At 49.1% G+C, this 18,790-nt stretch overlaps 1 protein-coding gene across 1 annotated transcript in view; it reads left to right on the top strand.

Moving 5' to 3' along the window:
• The window catches only part of LOC140385994 (collectin-10-like), a 96,911-nt gene that overhangs the window by 7,718 nt on the left and 70,403 nt on the right, over positions 1 to 18,790 (top strand). The window contains exon 2 of the mRNA XM_072468626.1: positions 7,239 to 7,390. Within this exon, the coding sequence (XP_072324727.1) occupies positions 7,258 to 7,390 (133 nt within the window). The 5' untranslated portion in view covers positions 7,239 to 7,257. The remainder of the gene's footprint in view (positions 1 to 7,238; positions 7,391 to 18,790) is intronic.

Genomic DNA, 18,790 nt, shown 5'->3' with positions numbered 1-18,790 from the left:
CAGGATGAAAATGATCTCCTGACAGTCACTGCTGTTTGTTCATTGCCGTACAGGGTGCAACTCTCCCCACGTTTGACCTGGTGAACCTCCCACTATTCCTGGAGAACAGTAAGTGAGCCCTGAAACGAGGTCCGGGACGGGCGCAAATGGAGCATGATGCTCCCGGTCCGCAGCACCTAACATGAGGGCCTGAACCAGCTGAGCATACTTAAATGAGCATTGAAGGGGCAGCACGGTAGCATGGTGGTTAGCACAATTGCTTCACAGCTCCAGGGTCCCAGGTTTGGCTTGGGTCACTGTCTGTGCGGAGTCTGCACATCCTCCCCGTGTGTGCGTGGGTTTCCTCCGGGTGCTCCGGTTTCCTCCCACAGTCCAAAGATGTGCAGGTTAGGTGGATTGGCCATGATAAATTGCCCTTAGTGTTCAAAATTGTCCTTAGTGTTGGGTGGGGTTATTGGGTTATGGGGATCGGGTGGAGGTGTTGACCTTGGGTAGGGTGCTCTTTCCAAGAGCCGGTGCAGTCTCGATGGGCCGAATGGCCTCCTTCTGCACTGTAAATTCTATGTTAAAATAGATAGCACAGTGGTTAGCACTGTTGCTTCACTGCGCTAGGGTCCCAGGTTCGATTCCCAGCTTGGATCACTGTCTGTGTGGAGTCTGCACGTTCTACTCGCGTCTGCGTGGGTTTCCTCCGGGTGTTCCGGTTTCCTCTCACAAAGCCCGAAAGACGTGCTGTTAGTTAATTTGGACATTCTGAATTCTCCCTCTGTGTACCCGAACAGGTGCCGGAATGTGACGACCAGGAGCTTTTCACAGTAACTTCATTGCAGTGTGGATGTGAGCCTACTTGTGACAATAAAGATTATTATTGTTATTATAAACATGCTCAGACTATTCAAAGCTGGAGCTTTCTGAATCCTGGGATTCTCCGTCCCTGCTGGCGCAGCCAGAGGCCGATGGGAATCACTACTGAGCTCCATAAATGGAGACCAAATGTGATGGCCATGTCAGGGAGCGCCGAGGGCATTGGAGCTCTCAGGTAGCTGGGGGCATGGCCTGGCACTGGCAGATTGACACTGCCTGGGTGCTAACGGGCCAGATTGCAACGAGGCACTGCAAGGCTGCCAAGGGGCACTGCCAAGGCATGGCCCTGAGAGGGGGCATGACCATGGAAGGGGGAAGAATTGGGTAAGTGGGGGTGCATGAAAGAGGGCCCTGAGAGGGGGAATTCTTAAATGGGGAGGGGCCTTACGGCAACCCCATTGCGGGCGCTGATAACATTGGGTGGGGAGATACTGGTAGCAGCGATGGTGGGCGCTGATGCCTGCGAATGGGGAAGAGGGGACTCTGCTGGTCAATAGGGGATACTGTAGGATTATGTGGAAGCTGGTCCATCCTTTAAAAAGATCGCTCCGATCTCTGAGGAGCTGGCCTGGTCGGCATCTTTAGGTCCTGAGGCGGCATGTGATGGTTACAATGGGAAGTCCCATTGGTGTCTATTCACTCGTGCTGCTGGTGTAGGTCGTTGATCTTACGGCACTGGAGGCCAGTCCTCCTGGTCACACTCCCCAACCTGACAGCTGCCGCCATCACAAACCAGGCAGCACAAGCTGCCTTGTGATAGACTCTTCGGGACATTCGGGGGAACTGGGCCTCCAGGGCATCCAGCAGCCTCGCAAAGTCAGCATCTCCCAATGTTGGGGCTAGCCCCCTCGGCGCCATTATTACAAGCTGGCTGATGTTGGCTGAGCAAGTCCAGCTTAAGTGCTGTTCAACCTTGTTAGCGGGGGGTTGATGAGCATGGTCCAGGCGAATCAACTGGCGAGCCTTCATTTGTGGCAAGAAGTCCGTGAAGCCTCGTGAAGTAGACCAATTAAGGTTGAATTGCGTTGCCGGCCCCGCTGGGCCGAGCACAGGGAAGCTCGTGGCAATTCCTGCTCGCTACCTCACTCAAAACTTTTTCTGGAGAATCGCGTCCTTAGAATTTTATTTAGCACTGGGGAGCTGAACTCAGAGATTGGGACGCCATTTTGAAAGGATGACCCAATCTCTAAGTGTGGGTCCCCCACACACCCCCACCCATGGGAAATGGCACCCTCCACACACACATGGGCACTGCCTCACACCCCCCCCCAAGTGAAGGTACACCGCTATGGGGTCCATGGGGGTCCTCCCTCTTCAGGCCCCCCCAAGCCACCTCACAGCACCCCCTCACTTCTGTGATCCCCACCAGTCAGCCCCTCCCAATATTCCAGAGGCCCCTACTTACCTGCCCTGCACTCCCCTACCCTTCAAATCCCCCCCCCATCCTCATTTCATGGGCATGACCCCCCCCCTTGCCCCCTGACACTTGGCAGTGCCGCGCTGGCACTTGGGCACCCTTGCACTGACACCCTGACACCCAGGCAATTCTCATGCTGGCTTAGCAGTGGCATCCGGTTGGAGGGTCAGGGAACCACCCTGCACTTACCCTGACCACCCTGGGGGTCTCCAATGTTCCAGGAGATCCCTGGGTGTCGTTCCGCCTGGTCCACGTTTGTGTGGACCAGCACTGTTCGGCGCCCGGCTGCAACATCCCTGGGGAGGCCAGAGAATCAGCAGAGGGCGATGGATCCCGGGCAGGTAGGCCGTAAGTAGATTTAAGACCTACTTCTGCGTGTGCCATTTAGTCCCACCCCTTTGGGCGGTGGTCCGACTCCAACGTCTGAGGGAACTTTGGTGAATCCCGCGAGGTGCAGAGGCTGCCGGAAGGTCGGTTGGAGGCCTCTCCCGGGATTCTCCAGCCGCATTGTGCTCCCACTTGAGCACAACGTGGCAAGAGAATCACGCCCTCATTGTGGGCTAAACCGGTGAGAAACTCCCCAGGGTCCCTCCGCCCATCCCCCGCAAGAAATGAAAAATGAAAATCGCTTATTGTCAGAAGTAATCTTCAAATGAAGTTACTGTGAAAAGCCCCTAGTCGCCACATTCCGGCGCCTGTTCGGGGAGGCTGGTACGGGAATTGAACCATGCTGCTGGCCTGCCTTGGTCTGCTTTAAAAGCCAGCGATTTAGCCCTGTGCTAAACCAGCCCCTTTTACTAAACCAACCCCAGATCGCCACGGGCGAGACGAGGACAATGGAAAAGTCCATTGAACTTGGGCTGGATTCTCCGATCGCAGAGCAGGCGCAGCCAGGGAATCCCACCATAAGTGTCATTGAATAGTGGTGGGGAACCCACCAGCAGAAACTCCCTGAAAAACCTGCCACAAATGAACTTAGAAATTCTTCCAGAGAATCTTGCCCTTGGAATTTTTCCGGCACAGTGGCGCAGTGGTTAGCACTGCTGCCTCACACTCTGAGGACCCGGGTTCGATCCCGGCCGCAAGTCACTGTCCATGTGGCGTTTGCACATTCTCCCCGTGTCTGTGTGGGCCTCACACCCACAACCCAAAGATGTGCAGAGTAGGTGGAATGGCCACGATAAATTGCCCCTTAATTGGAAAAAAAGAATTGGGTACTCTAAATTTACATAAAATAAATATATTTTTTCAGCAACAGGGAGCTGAACTCACTGGTGAGACCGGTTTAACAGAGATCAGACTGATTTAATGCCGCGATCTCTAAGTGGATTCAAGAATTCCCCCCAGCCCCCCCCCCCCCCCCCCCCAACCCAAGGACAATATTACTTCCTGCACGCTTGTGCATTACCCCATACACCTCCTGGTGAGGACACCCCACTATGGAGCCGATGAGGGCCCCCCTTTTCCAGGCCTATCCACCTGCCTTTCGGGCCCCCCCTTTCAGGACCCTCACTCTTCACCCCCCCCCCCTCCCCCAACATTCATGAGGCCCCTTCATACCTACCGTTAACATCCCCACCATTCATATCCCCCTCATCCCCCCTTTCATGGACATGGCCCCCTCTCAGGCCCTGGCCCTTGGCACCCTGCCACCTGGCCATCCCATGATTTGATGGCCAAGGAAGGTGCATTCATGCAGTCAAACAGGTCGAGTGTATCATCATGCAAATCCTTCTAAACATGCCAGTAGCTGACAATAAGAGCAGGAGAGAATCCTGGTCAGCCATGCTTGATGTGGAGTGGCGTCCCTCAAGCTATAAGGCTCTGGCGACAGACTAGCGACCTGTCCTGGGAATTACAGCTATGGAAACAGACAAAAATCTGCCTTAGTGCCCCACTAGGTGCGGGAAAAGAACTGGAATTCTACAATGTAACATCTTTAGATACATTATCATCGGTGGATGTCAGGAAGACTCAGGGTGTCCTAAATATCCAGTGTTCTGAAGGGTATAAATGTGGAAATGGTATTGTACTACGTTAATTCCCTTTTGCATTCGCCTGTCCAATTGTGGTAATCAGGAGAAGGAGAGCAGACACTGGTGAAATCAAATTCAGCTTTTGCTAGTTCCCATTCGCACTGAATACAATGCTTTAATAGTCCCCATTAATAGGAGTTATCTATCCTCCCTTTTTTGCACCCTTGTATTTAATATAACTGCCCTGAATTTCTTTCCTCTTTGGACTTCATCACACCAACCTTACAGTGTGAACATTAATTGCCACCACCAAATCATTTAGATTTATACATTACATCTATACTTTACAAAAATATTATAAATTATACACTGGTTTATTTCAACTTATTTTCATCTTTGAAATCCTCTAATATACACTTTTGTTCTATTTTTTAATTGCTAACATTCATGCTACTGTAACTCCTCAATGCATTACAATGATATATTGTCTATTATACCATCTGATCCTTCTGTTCCAAGCAAACAGCTTCCTGTAAGTAAGGTCACAGGAGATATATTGGGCTGGATTCTCCATCGGCGGGATCCTCCGTTTCGTCAGCAGTGCACCCACGCCCGTGGATTTACAATGGCGTGGGGGTGCCCACAATAGGAAACCCCATTGGGCAGCTGGTGGGACGGAGGATCCCGCTCCAGCGGGGGTGCACAGCACCGAAAAACGGGCACGGCGGGACAGAGAATCCCGTCGATTATAGATAATTGAAACATTAAACATTGCCCGGTTTGGACAGTAGTGGGAACTTGTGCATGGAGTCAGAAGAGATAGGAGAGGCGTTGAATGAATATTTTTCTTCAGTGTTCACCAAGGAGATGGGCTATGTTTTTGAGGATGAGAATGTGATACAGGCGGGTAGGCTGGAGGAGGTAAATGTTCTGCGGGAAGATGTATTCGCAATTTTGAAAAACCTGAGGGTCGACAAGTCCCCTTAGCCAGATGGGATATATCCGAAGATTCTTTGGGAGGCAAGGGATGAGATTGCAGAGCCTTTGGCTTTGATCTTTGGGTCCTCACTGTCCACGGAGATAGTGCTAGAGGACTGGAGAGTGGCGAATGTTGTTCCTCTGTTCAAGAAAGGGAATAGGAATGACTCTGGTAATTATAGGCCGGTTAGTCTTACTTCGGTGGTCAGTAAGTTAATGGAAAAGGTCCTGAGGGATAGTACTAATGACCATTTGGAAAGATGCAGCTTAATCCGGGATAGTAAACACGGATTCGTGAAGAGTAAGTCTTGCCTCACAAATTTGATTGAATTCTTTGAGGAGGTAACTAAGTATGTAGATGAAGGTAGAGCAGTTGATGTCATATACATGGATTTCAGTAAGGCGTTTGATAAGGTTCCCCATCGTCGGCTCATGAAGAAAGTAGGAGGTGTGGGATAGAGGGAAATTTGGCCAATTGGATAAGTAACTGTCTATCACATAGAAGACAGAGGGTGGTGGTGGATGGAACATTTTCAGACTGGAGACCAGTTACCAGCGGTGTACCACAGGGATCAGTGCTGGGTCCTCAGCTATTTGTGATTTTTATAAATGACTTGGAGGAGAGGGCTGAAGGGTGGGTCAGTAAATTTGCTGATGACACCAAGATTGGTGGAGTAGTGGATGAGGTGGAGGGCTGTTGTAGGCTGCAAAGCTTAATAGAATGCAGAGCTGGGCCGAAAAATGGCAGATGGAGTTTAACCCTAATAAGTGCGAGGTGATTCATTTTGGTCGGAAAAATTTGAATGCGGATTACAGGGTCAACGGCAGGGTTCTGAGGAATGTGGAGGAACAGAGAGATCTTGGGGTTCATGTCCACAGATCTCTGAAGGTTGCCACTCAAGTGGATAGAGCCGTGAAAAAGGCCTATAGTGTGTTAACGTTTATTAGCAGGGGCTTGAGTTTAAGAGCCGTGGGGTTATGCTGCAACTGTATAGGACCCTGGTGAGACCACATTTGGGGTATTGTGTGCAGTTCTGGTCACCTCACTATAGGAGGGATAGGGAAGTATTGGAAAGGGTGCAAAGGACATTTACCAGGATGCTGCCTGGTTTGGAGGGTAGGTCTTATGAGGAAAGGTTGAGGGAGCTAGGGCATTTCTCTTTGGAGCAGAGGAGGATGAGAGGTGACTTAATAGAGGTTTATAAGATGATGCGGGTGATAGATAGAGTGGACGTTCAGATATATTCCCTCGGGTGGATGTAGCTGTTACAAGGGGGCATAACTATAAGGTTCGGGGTGGGAGATATAGGTGGGATGACGAGATAGGTTCTTTACTCAGAGAATGGTTAGGATGTGGAATAGACTGCCTGCTGTGATAGTGGAGTCGGACACTTTAGGAACTTTCATGCGGTTATTGGATAGGCACATGGAGCACACCAGAATGACAGGGAGTTGGATAGCTTGATCTTGGTTTCGGACAAAGCTCGGCACAACATCGAGGGCCGAAGGGCCTGTTCTGTGCTGTACTGTTCTATGTTCTATGTTCTATAACCTTGGATTTCTAATTGGAAAACATTTTGGAAGTCAGACGGACTTGAAACATTAAATTTGTTTTTCTATCCACAGATGCTGCAGACCTGCTGAGTTTATCCAGCATTTTCTGTTTTTATTTCCGATTTCCTGCATCTGCAGTATTTTGCTTTTATATCTGTGGGTGTTGTGTCAAGTCAACCTAACATAAATAAATGCATTTGAAAAGTATGGCTGTTAGGTGTGAAAAGAGTAGATATTGATTTTGAGTGATAGTGCAAAACAGGTAATGACAGATTGGCAGTAAATGTCTCCTGATTCCCATCGATTTCTGTGGAAATATAAACCAGGAGTGACATACGATGAGTTGGAAATGTTTATCATCCATTTTTCCCTCTCATTCAGGGGTAAAATCACCCAGATGCAGACATAATTAAACATTCTGAGTACAGCTGCATTTCATGTTTTTACAGGTTGAACAAATCTAGAGGAATGGAGGTGGAGCGGCTAAAGAAATTTTTGTTTTTGCTCATAGTTCTACAAGTACAGACTCTGTCCTTCAGTGCAACCCATCGTCCTGCCTCAGACATCTGTGCAACTCATATAATCTTGCCAGGTCCAAAAGGTACTGCAGATATATTTCAGTCAAACAATATTTAATGAAAACATTATTTGTTGTCATTGTAATGCATTTATTGAATTGATATCTCTGTGGTTATTAAGTCATTGCAATCCCACTCCACTATCACGCTATGAACTCCCCAACCTACCTTCAGCATCTGAAGCAAGATGTAACTCCTCACCCTTTTATTCAGCTTTAATTCACGGTAGGACGGCATCTGAAGAGATACATGTTAAAAATAAAAATGAGAATAATTAGTAGAATCCTGGAATGGTTACAGCACAGTGGGAGGTCATTTGGCTTGTTGTGCCATGCTAGATCTCTGCAATAGTAATTTAGTTAGTCTCACTCTCCTGCCCTTTTTCCTGGAGCCCTGCAATCTTTGCAAGTTCCCCACCGCTATTCAATGACACTTAGTCACTGGGCGGGATTCTCCGGCTGTGTTTGCCCGGCGACCAGAGAATCCTGCCCGAGATCAATGGAGTTTTCCATTATAGAACATAGAACAGTACAGCACAGTACAGGCCCTTCAGCCCACGATGTTGTGCCGACCATTTATCCTAATCTAAGATCAACCTAACCTACAGCCCTTCAATTTATTGCTGTCCATGTGCCTGTCTAAGAGTCGCTTAAATGTCACTAATGAGTCTGACTCCACCACCTCTGCTGGCAGTGCATTCCACACACCCACCACTCTCTGTGTAAAGAACCTATCTCTGACATTTCCCCCTATACCTTCCTCCAATCACCTTAAAACTATGTCCCCTCGTGACAGCCATTTCCGCCCTGGGGAAAAGTCTCTGGCTATCCACTTTATCCATGTCTCTCATCACCTTGTACACCTCTATCAAGTCACCTCTCTGCCTTCTTCGCTCCAGTGAGAAACGCCCTAGCTCCCTCAACCTTTCTTCATAAGACATGCCCTCCATTCCAGGCAGCATCCTGGTAAATCTCCTCTGTTCCCTCTCCAAAGCATCCACATCCTTCCTATAATGAGGCGACCAGAACTGGACACAATAGAACATAGAGCATAGAACGATACAGCGCAGTACAGGCACTTCGGCCCACGATGTTGCACCGAAACAAAAGCCATCTAACCTACACTATGCCATTATCATCCATATGTTTATCCAATAAACTTTTAAATGCCCTCAATGTTGGTGAGTTTACTACTGTAGCAGGTAGGGCATTCCACGGCCTCACTACTCTTTGCGTAAAGAACCTACCTCTGACCTCTGTCCTATATCTATTACGCCTCAGTTTAAAGCTATGTCCCCTCGTGCCAGCCATTTCCATCCGCGGGAGAAGGCTCTCACTGTCCACCCTATCTAACCCCCTGATCATTTTGTATGCCTCTATTAAGTCTCCTCTTAACCTTCTTCTCTCCTACGAAAACAACCTCAAGTCCATCAGCCTTTCCTCATAAGATTTTCCCTCCATACAAGGCAACATCCTGGTAAATCTCCTCTGCACCCGCTCCAAAGCCTCCACGTCCTTCCTATAATGCGGTGACCAGAACTGTACGCAATACTCCAAATGCGGTGTTCCAGAGTTCTGTACAGCTGCAACATGACCTCCTGACTCCGGAACTCAATCCCTCTACCAATAAAGGCCAACACTCCATAGTCCTTCTTCACAACCCTATCAACCTGGGTGGCAACTTTCAGGGATCTATGAACTTGGACACCTAGATCCCTCTGCTCATCCACACTTCCAAGAACTTTACCATTAGCCAAATATTCCGCATTCCTGTTATTCCTTCCAAAGTGAATCACCTCACACTTCTCTACATTAAACTCCATTTGCCACCTCTCAGCCCAGCTCTGCAGCTTATCTATATCCCTCTGTAACCTGCTACATCCTTCCACACTATCGACAACACCACCGACTTTAGTATCGTCTGCAAATTTACTCACCCACCCTTCTGCGCCTTCCTCTAGGTCATTGATAAAAATTACAAACCGCAACGGCCCCAGAACAGATCCTTGTGGTACTCCACTTGTAACTGAACTCCATTCTGAACATTTCCCATCAACCACCACCCTCTGTCTTCTTTCAGCTAGCCAATTTCTGATCCACATCTCTAAATCACCCTCAATCCCCAGCCTCCGTATTTTCTGCAATAGCCTACCGTGGGGAACCTTATCAAACGCTTTGCTGAAATCCATATACACCACATCAACTGCTCTACCCTCGTCTACCTGTTCAGTCACCTTCTCAAAGAACTCAATAAGGTTTGTGAGGCATGACCTACCCTTCACAAAGCCATGCTGACTATCCCTGATCATATTATTCCTATCTAGATGATTATAAATCTTGTCTCTTATAATCCCCTCCAAGGCTTTACCCACTACAGACGTGAGGCTCACCGGTCTATAGTTGCCGGGGTTGTCTCTGCTCCCCTTTTTGAACAAAGGGACCACATTTGCTATCCTCCAGTCCTCTGGCACTATTCCTGTAGCCAATGATGACATAAAAATCAAAGCCAAAGGTCCAGCAATCTCTTCCCTGGCCTCCCAGAGAATCCTAGGATAAATCCCATCAGGACCCGGGGACTTATCTATTTTCAGCCTGTCCAGAATTGCCAACACCTCTTCCCTACGTACCTCAATGCCATCTATTCTATTAGCCTGGGTCTCAGCATTCTCCTCCACAACATTATCTTTTTCCTGAGTGAATACTGACGAAAAATATTCATTTAGTATCTCGCCTATCTCTTCAGACTCCACACACAACTTCCCATCCCTGTCCTTGACTGGTCCTACTCTTTCCCTCGTCATTCGCTTATTCCTGACATACCTATAGAAAGCTTTTGGGTTTTCCTTGATCCTACCTGCCAAATACTTCTCATGTCCCCTCCTTGCTCGTCTTAGCTCTCTCTTTAGATCCTTCCTCGCTACCTTGTAACTACCTTGTAACTGTCCATCGCTCCAACTGAAACTTCACACCTCATCTTCACATAGAGCACTAACAAATCTCCCCCCCAGGATATTTGTGCCCCTCAGGTTCAGGTGTAGACCATCCTGTCTGTAGAGGTCCCACCTTCCCCAGAAAGAGCCCCAGTTATCCAGAAATCTGAATCCCTCCCGCCTGCACCATCCCTGTAGCCACGTGTTTAATTGCTCTCTCTCCCTATTCCTCATCTCACTATCACGTGGCACGGGCAACAACCCAGAGATAACAACTGTTTGTTCTAGTTCTGAGCTTCCATCCTAGCTCCCTGAAAGCCTACCTGACATCCTTGTCCCCTTTCCTACCTATGTCGTTAGTGCCAATGTGGACCATGACTTGGGGCTGCTCCCCCTCCCCCCTCAGGACCCGGAAAACACGATCCGAGACATCACGTACCTTTGCACCTGGGAGGCAACATACCAAACGTGAGTCTCTCACGCTCCCACAAAATCTCCTATCTACGCCCCTGACTATCGAGTCCCCAATTACTAATGCTCTGCTCCTCTCCCCCCTTCCCTTCTGAGCAACAGGGACAGACTCCGTGCCAGAGGCCCGTACCCCATGGCTTACCCCTGGTAAGTCGTCCCCCCCACAAGTATCCAAAGCGGCATACTTGTTTCTCAGGGGAACGACCGCAGGGGATCCCTGCACTGACTGCTTCTTCCCAGTCCCTCTTACAGTTACCCATCTATCTCCAATCTTTGGTGTAACTAATTCCCTGAAGCTGCTATCTATGACCCCCTCTGCCTCCCGAATGATCCGAAGTTCTTCCAACTCCAGCTCCAGTTCCCTAACTCGGTCTTGGAGGAGCTGGAGATGGCAGCACTTCCTGCTGGTAAAATCAGCAGGGACACTAACGGCATCCCTCACCTCAAACATCCTGCAGGAGGAACATTGCACTCCCTTCCCTGCCATCCCTCTAACTTTCTACCAAGATCTGGCTATCAACTAAATTAAATTTTTTAAAAATAATAATAATAATAAAATATGGTACTTACCTCACACCAATGGGTTTTATTATTAGCCATGATGTGGAGATGCCGGCGTTGGACTGGGGTGAGCACACTTCACCTGAGGAAGGAGCAGCGCTCCGAAAGCTAGTGACATCGAAACAAACCTGTTTTATTATTAGGTTAGAGGAGGAGGGCGGGTGGGAGACACTACACGTGTAGTGTCTCGGGTTTCCTCTCCACCAGAATTTATTGGTGAGGGTCTTCCCAGAAGTCCACGGGTCGAACTTCCTGTACCCGCCTTAAACACAAATTTTTTTTTTTAAAACAGCAAAGAGGGACCGAAAATGGGACCAGGTAAGTGTTTACCGCTGAAATTGACTAGCCTGCTCCTGTGAAGGTCTCCCAGAAATCACTAACGCACCGCTCCCGCTGAAATCGACTGGCCTGCTCCTGCAAAGACAAGTGTTTTTAAAGGAGAGACTTACCTCCCAGAAATCACTTGCGCACTGCTCCTGCTGAAATTGACTAACCTGCTCCGCTCCCGCTGAAATCGACTGGCCTGCTCCTGCAAAGACAAGTGTTTTTAAAGGAGAGACTTACCTCCCACAAATCACTTGCGCACTGCTCCCGCTGAAATTGACTAACCTGCTCCGCTCCCGCTGAAATCGACAATATTCCAAGTGTGGTCTAACTAGGGTTTTATAAAGCTGCAGCAAACCTCGCGGCTCTTAAACTCAATCCCCGTTAATGAAAGCCAACACACCATACGCCTTCTTAACTACCCTATCAACCTGGGCGGCAACTTTGAGGGATCTATGTTCGTGGACCCCAAGTTCCCTCTGTTCCTCCAAGAATCCTGCCTTTAACCCTGTATTCAGCATTCAAATTCGACCTTCCAAAATGAATCACTTCACATTTATCCAGGTTGAACTCCATCTGCCACTTCTCAGCCCAGCTCTGCATCCTGTCAATGTCCTGCTGTAACCTGCAACAACCCTCAACACTATCTACAACTCCCCCAACCTTTGTGTCATCGGCAAACTTACTAACCCACCTTTCCACTTCCTCATCCAAGTCATTTATAAAAACAATAAAGAGCAGAGGTCCCAGAACAGAACCTTGCTGTTCAACGACCTCCAGGCAGAATACTTTCCACCCACTACCACTCGCTGTCTTTCGGCCAGACAATTTTGTATCCAGACAACCAAATTTCCCAGTATTCCATGCCCCCTAACTTTCTGAATGAGCCTACCATGGGGAACCTTACCAAATGCATTGTCGGCACCTTGCCCGTGGCGTTCTTGCGGCCCGCGGGACGGGAGAATCCATCCCACTTTTTTGGGCTCTTGGTAGTTTCTCATCGGTTTAGCCCACACTTGTAATTTTGTTTAGCACTGGGGAGCTGAACTCAGAGGTTGGGCCGCCATTTTGAAAGGGTGCCCCAATCTCTAAGTGAGCTTGTGTGTCCCCCACACCCCCACCCATGGGCGATGTCACCCCCCGCCCACATGGGCGCTACCCCACATTCTCCAAGTGAGGACACCCCCCTATGGGGTTCCCCCTCTTCAGGCCCCTCCAGCACCCTTACAGCATCTCCTTCCTTCCAGGACCCCCACCCATCACGCACCCAACCTCCCGGAGCTTACTCCACGTAACGTACCTACCCTGCACACGTCCCCGCGGCGTTGTGAACTCACCCCATCAGGGAGGGAGCATCGGGAGAGGGCCTTCAGGTGAAACCTGCGTAAAACAGGCACCGCCCCTGATTCTATCATAAAGAGGGATTCTCCGCCCAATCGCCGATTACAAAATCGGCATCGGGAAACGGAGAATCTTGTAACTGCTCTCATGTAAAGCTGTGATTCTCTGTGCGTATTTCAGCACTCTAGCTGCTGGTTCTGACTGGCACTCTGAGAAAAATCCAAATTTTGCACCTTCAGTCTCTCCCTTTTGGGTGTGTAACCGTTAGGTTACGTTAGCCAGTTAATCTGCGTCCAATGGTTCTATCATTGCTCCGGGGTTCCTACCCAAACAAACACTACGGGTCATGGCATCACCTGAACCTCTCCCCAGGTATGAAGCTTCCTAATGTCCGACACTCCTGTTTTTCTGGTGGTGTGCAACCACCAAGATTAGAGGCTGGGACCTATTACATTAATATTGTGTCCTCTCTGTCCCAGCAGCCATTGTTGTTCCTCTAACATTATTTGAGTTTGATGTTTAAGGGCTTTCCTCTTACATGTGCGACATGCTGTAATTCCCCGTGCTAATGCTAACACTAGCTGCACTATGACGATTTCATGAAAGATTATTCTTATCCAAGAGTATATATCTACATTCAGCTCCCAGTCCCACACTTGTTTCCATCATGTCCGGCCCTTAACCGTTCTTCTGTACATACTACAAAGATGTCAGGTCTCAATCAACGTCTCTGACACACTCCATGATACCTTAAAGCAGTGTGAGGAATCGAGTGGGCCCAATTCCCCTGCCTTCCTGACAGTCTGAGCAAGATTAGAACATAGAACATAGAACAATACAGCGCAGTACAGGCCCTTCGGCCCACGATGTTGCACCGAAACAAAAGCCATCTAACCTACACTATGCCATTATCATCCATATGTTTATCCAATAAACTTTTAAATGCCCTCAATGTTGGCGAGTTCACTACTGTAGCAGGTAGGGCATTCCACGGCCTCACTACTCTTTGCGTAAAGAACCTACCTCTGACCTCTGTCCTATATCTATTACCCCTCAGTTTAAAGTTATGTCCCCTCGTGCCAGCCATATCCATCCGCGGGAGAAGGCTCTCACTGTCCACCCTATCCAACCCCCTGATCATTTTGTATGCCTCTATTAAGTCTCCTCTTAACCTTCTTCTCTCCAACGAAAACAACCTCAAGTCCGTCAGCCTTTCCTCATAAGATTTTCCCTCCATACCAGGCAACATCCTGGTAAATCTCCTCTGCACCCGCTCCAAAGCCTCCACGTCCTTCCTATAATGCGGTGACCAGAACTGTACGCAATACTCCAAATGCGGCCGGACCAGAGTTCTGTACAGCTGCAACATGACCTCCCGACTCCGGAACTCAATCCCTCTACCAATAAAGGCCAACACTCCATAGGCCTTCTTCACAACCCTATCAACCTGGGTGGCAACTTTCAGGGATCTATGTACATGGACACCTAGATCCCTCTGCTCAGCCACACTTTCAAGAACTTTACCATTAGCCAAATATTCCGCATTCCTGTTATTCCTTCCAAAGTGAATCACCTCACACTTCTCTACATTAAACTCCATTTGCCACCTCTCAGCCCAGCTCTGCAGCTTATCTATATCCCTCTGTAACCTGCTACATCCTTCCACACTATCGACAACACCACCGACTTTAGTATCGTCTGCAAATTTACTCACCCACCCTTCTGCGCCTTCCTCTAGGTCATTGATAAAAATGACAAACAGCAACGGCCCCAGAACAGATCCTTGTGGTACTCCACTTGTGACTGTACTCCATTCTGAACATTTCCCATCAACCACCACCCTCTGTCTTCTTTCAGCTAGCCAATTTCTGATCCACATCTCTAAATCACCCTCAATCCCCAGCCTACGTATTTTTTGCAATAGCCTACCGTGGGGAACCTTATCAAACGCTTTGCTGAAATCCATATACACCACATCAACTGCTCTACCCTCGTCTACCTGTTCAGTCACCTTCTCAAAGAACTCAATAAGGTTTGTGAGGCATGACCTACCCTTCACAAAGCCATGCTGACTATCCCTGATTAGACAAGACGTGTGGTCGGTGATGGAATAATATTACATGTTACAAACAGAATTTTAAAAAATGAATCCAATACCCATACCAAGGGTGAGATTCTCCATTTCCATCACCTACCGTAAGTCATAGAACATAGAACATAGAAAGATGCAGCACAGAACAGGCCCTTCGACCCACGATGTTGTGCCGAACCTTTGTCCTAGATTAATCATAGATTATCATAGAATTTACAGTGCAGAAGGAGGCCACTCGGCCCATCGAGTCTGCACCGGCTCCCGGAAAGAGCACCCAACCCAAGGTCAACACCACCACCCAACACTAAGGGCAATTTTGGACACTAAGGGCAATTTATCATGTCATGTCTGTTTAATGGGGATTAATGTGTTCAGGTTAAGAAACTGCATGTAATCTGTTGATGTTAGAGCAGAAGTAAAAGTTTAAATATTTTTTCCCCCTTCATTGTAATAAAGTTTGTTTCTAAAATAACTGTGCCCTATTTCTTACATTGACACTCCTGGAAAGAATTGTTCTTTCCACAATGTATTAAAACTTGAAAAAGTTATGGCATGTGGTCCAGTCTCTTAGCCACTTGAGAGCTGACCAGGTGCCCATAACATCTCATTGACAATTGGCAGGAAGATAGAATCCCGCCGCCAAACTGAACGCGAGCGGCCGGGAAACACAAGATATGAACCGGGAGCAACGATTGCTGGCAAGAATCATGACTTCAGGGTATTTTTTTAGAAAAATGTGGGAATTTTAATGCAGATACAAATGTATACATGTGAGAACAAGATAGTCTGAATGGTAGTTAGGTAGATTGGAATTTGGAATATTGCAAGTGATTATGGCTAATCCTAAATTGGATTTATCTTGGGTCAGGAACTTGTTACAAAGTTTAAAGATTTAACAATTTTGTCCCTACAAAAGGGAAATTCTGAAATTGGATACCGCTAATTCGAACATGAGCTTCTAAAAGCAAGGGAGAAATTAAAGCTTGACATTTTAAACAATTGGATGGGCAATTTAAAATACTGGCAGAAGAGAATGGAATCAAATCTGAGGAAGTGGAAAAGATAACATGAGAATTTGACATGAATCAGCCTCTATTTATTTTTAAATTTATTTATATTGGACATTAAAACATTTGAAGTTATGTTTGGATTCATTAACCCATTTTGCCCTGAACAAAATGGATCATTTGTGTCTTTTCCTTATAGGTAACTGCCAAATCGGAGGGGGGGGGGGGGGGGTGATGGGGAAATCCCCATGAGACGTGGGCGGTGGCCAAGCATGGACCACCCATTGCCGCGGGCTGCAAGGAAGCCATCTTGCCGCACAACCCATTGACTACCCACCTTACCCCCTGTAGAGTGACACCAGCCATATGGATGTCCCTTCACCCGCACCTCTGCACCCCACCCTCCTCTGTACCCCCTACCACCCAACTTTCTGCCACCTGCCGGCGGGGCATCAGGCAGCCAGCCCAGGGCAACGTCCACAGCTGGGCAGGGGCCATGTAGTCTGTCGCTGGCAAGGGCAGCAGCAACCAATGGTACCACTGGCAGCAGGGACTGGCAGCAGGGACAGGTGCCAGGGACAGAGGCCCCCATGGTGCCGGACACTGATGGGACCAGGTTTGCGGAGACGGGGTGGGGGAAGAGCCCTCAGTGCCAACCGGTGGACCTGGTTGGGAATGGGGTGCAAACCATGCTAACATGTCGGCCTTTCACCCTCTGCACACAATGGATATTGGAATTCTTCCAGCAATGGTGGTCTTCCTCCTAGCTGCCACAGGGGGATGCACTGAGTATGTACGAGTTGCTGCTGCTCGTGGAGGGGAACGCTGCAGTAGCGGAGCCTGCCCCAGAGGTACAGGATGCAGCTGATGAGGAAGGGGAGTCGGCTAACCTACGGGTTGAAGAGGAGGTGCAAAGGAGGCGCCGCATGATGCCTTGTGTGCACTGGCTGCGCATGACATTCAAAGATCTGCCGGACCGGGCATGCCATTGAAGACTCTGGCTGAGCAGGGAGCAAGTGCAACATATCTGCCAGATTATGGCACACCTGGCACCATGGGGGAATGAGGGAGGACACCTGCTCCCGGTGGCCATATGGTGAAGGTCGCCATGAACCTTTACGCACTGATCCTTCCAGGCGCTGAGTGGGGACCTGCCCGGGATCTCACAGAGCTCGGTGCACAAGTGTATCCATGCCATCACGGAGGCCCTACATGCCCAGTCAGAACATTACATCCATTACAATGTGGACCGAGCCCACCAGAATGCCCAGGCAGTGGGGTTCACCGTCATCGAAGGGATGCCCCGGGTCCAGGGGCTGATTGACAGAATGCATGTCCCCCTATGAGCGCCTGCAGATGACAGGCCGCTCTACACCAACCAAAAGGGGTTCCACTCGATGAACGTGCAGCTGCACCCAATACCTGGGCAGTTTGCATGACGCCTTCATCCTGGCAGTTGTCGCACAGTATTCCCCCTTCCCCTTGTATCCTGAGTGGGTTTGATGGTTTACTTTGTGGGTAATTTCTAGCATGCCGCCATCTGTTCGGTTGCATCCGCATTCATCCAAATCCCCCGTTCTGACTGTGCGGGTCAAATCGTGAGGCCTCCTTTCTTCCTACACCCAGTCAGTGATGCTCCGTCTCTGCATCTGTTCTTGTGTATGGCATGCATGTCTATGGGGTAATACCGGTGGGAGTCATTGTCTCGGATTAATCCAATGTTTTCCACTTGGTACTGAGGGTATGATTCAGTGTCTGCAGTGACTGAGGGGATTTCCAATACCATACTCATTACACCTGTTTGTTTGTGGCACATTCCTGAATTACCGGCACAGCCTGGTCATTTCCTTCAATGTTCTGGTGTCAATGAAGCCCAGGTTCTTGTGCATTCCCCACAACCGGGTAATGTTAATCCAGTTCAGTGCCTCCCCCCTTAGTATTTGGGCCAGATTGTGTTTTAGTTACCCAACCATCCCCTGGCCTTTGTAGGTACTGTCCTCTTGCCGTTCCTCGTTTCTATTAAGTGATTGGGAGTCGTGGCATGGGTCTCTGTAACATGTATATTTTCCAACAGGGATGCCACACTCTTGCATCCTCGGGCCCCCGTCATTTCATGGCCTCTCTCTGCTCTCAAGAGCAGCTGTCCCCAATTTCTAACCTTTGAGTTTAGTTACATAGAACATACAATGCAAAAGGAGGTCATTCGGCCCATCGAGCCTGCACCGACCCACTTTAAGCCCTCACTTCCATCCTACCCCCGTAATCCAATCACCCCTCCTAATTTTTTTGGACACTAAGGGCAATTTCGCATTTTAGCAGGGGGTGGGATGCGTGTCCGTGCCCCTGGCCAGTCCCTCCCTCATCAGTGAACCTGGAGGCAGTCAGAGCGGCCTGTGCGCATTGGCCCTGACGTACACATCGTCCAGCCTCCTGTGCCTGCCCGGGCCCCATGATCTGCCCATCCTCGGCTCCCCCGCATCCTCCTCATCGGACAAGGACGGGTGCTCATCCTCCTCCTCCAGCATGTCGCACCTCTGCTGCGCAATGTTGTGGAGGATACAGCAGGCCGCCACCATGCAGGCGACCCTCTCAATGTCATACTGGAGGGCCCCTCCCAGAGCGGTCCAGGCATCTGAACTGCAGCTTCAGGATGCTGAAGCACCGCTCGACCACAATCCTGGTCGCAGCATGGGCGTCG

This window comes from Scyliorhinus torazame, chromosome 11, assembly GCF_047496885.1.
Source record: "Scyliorhinus torazame isolate Kashiwa2021f chromosome 11, sScyTor2.1, whole genome shotgun sequence".
Classification (NCBI taxonomy): Eukaryota; Metazoa; Chordata; class Chondrichthyes; order Carcharhiniformes; family Scyliorhinidae; genus Scyliorhinus; species Scyliorhinus torazame.
Note: the sequence above shows the minus strand (reverse complement) of the source record. Positions and strands in the feature narration are given on the sequence as shown.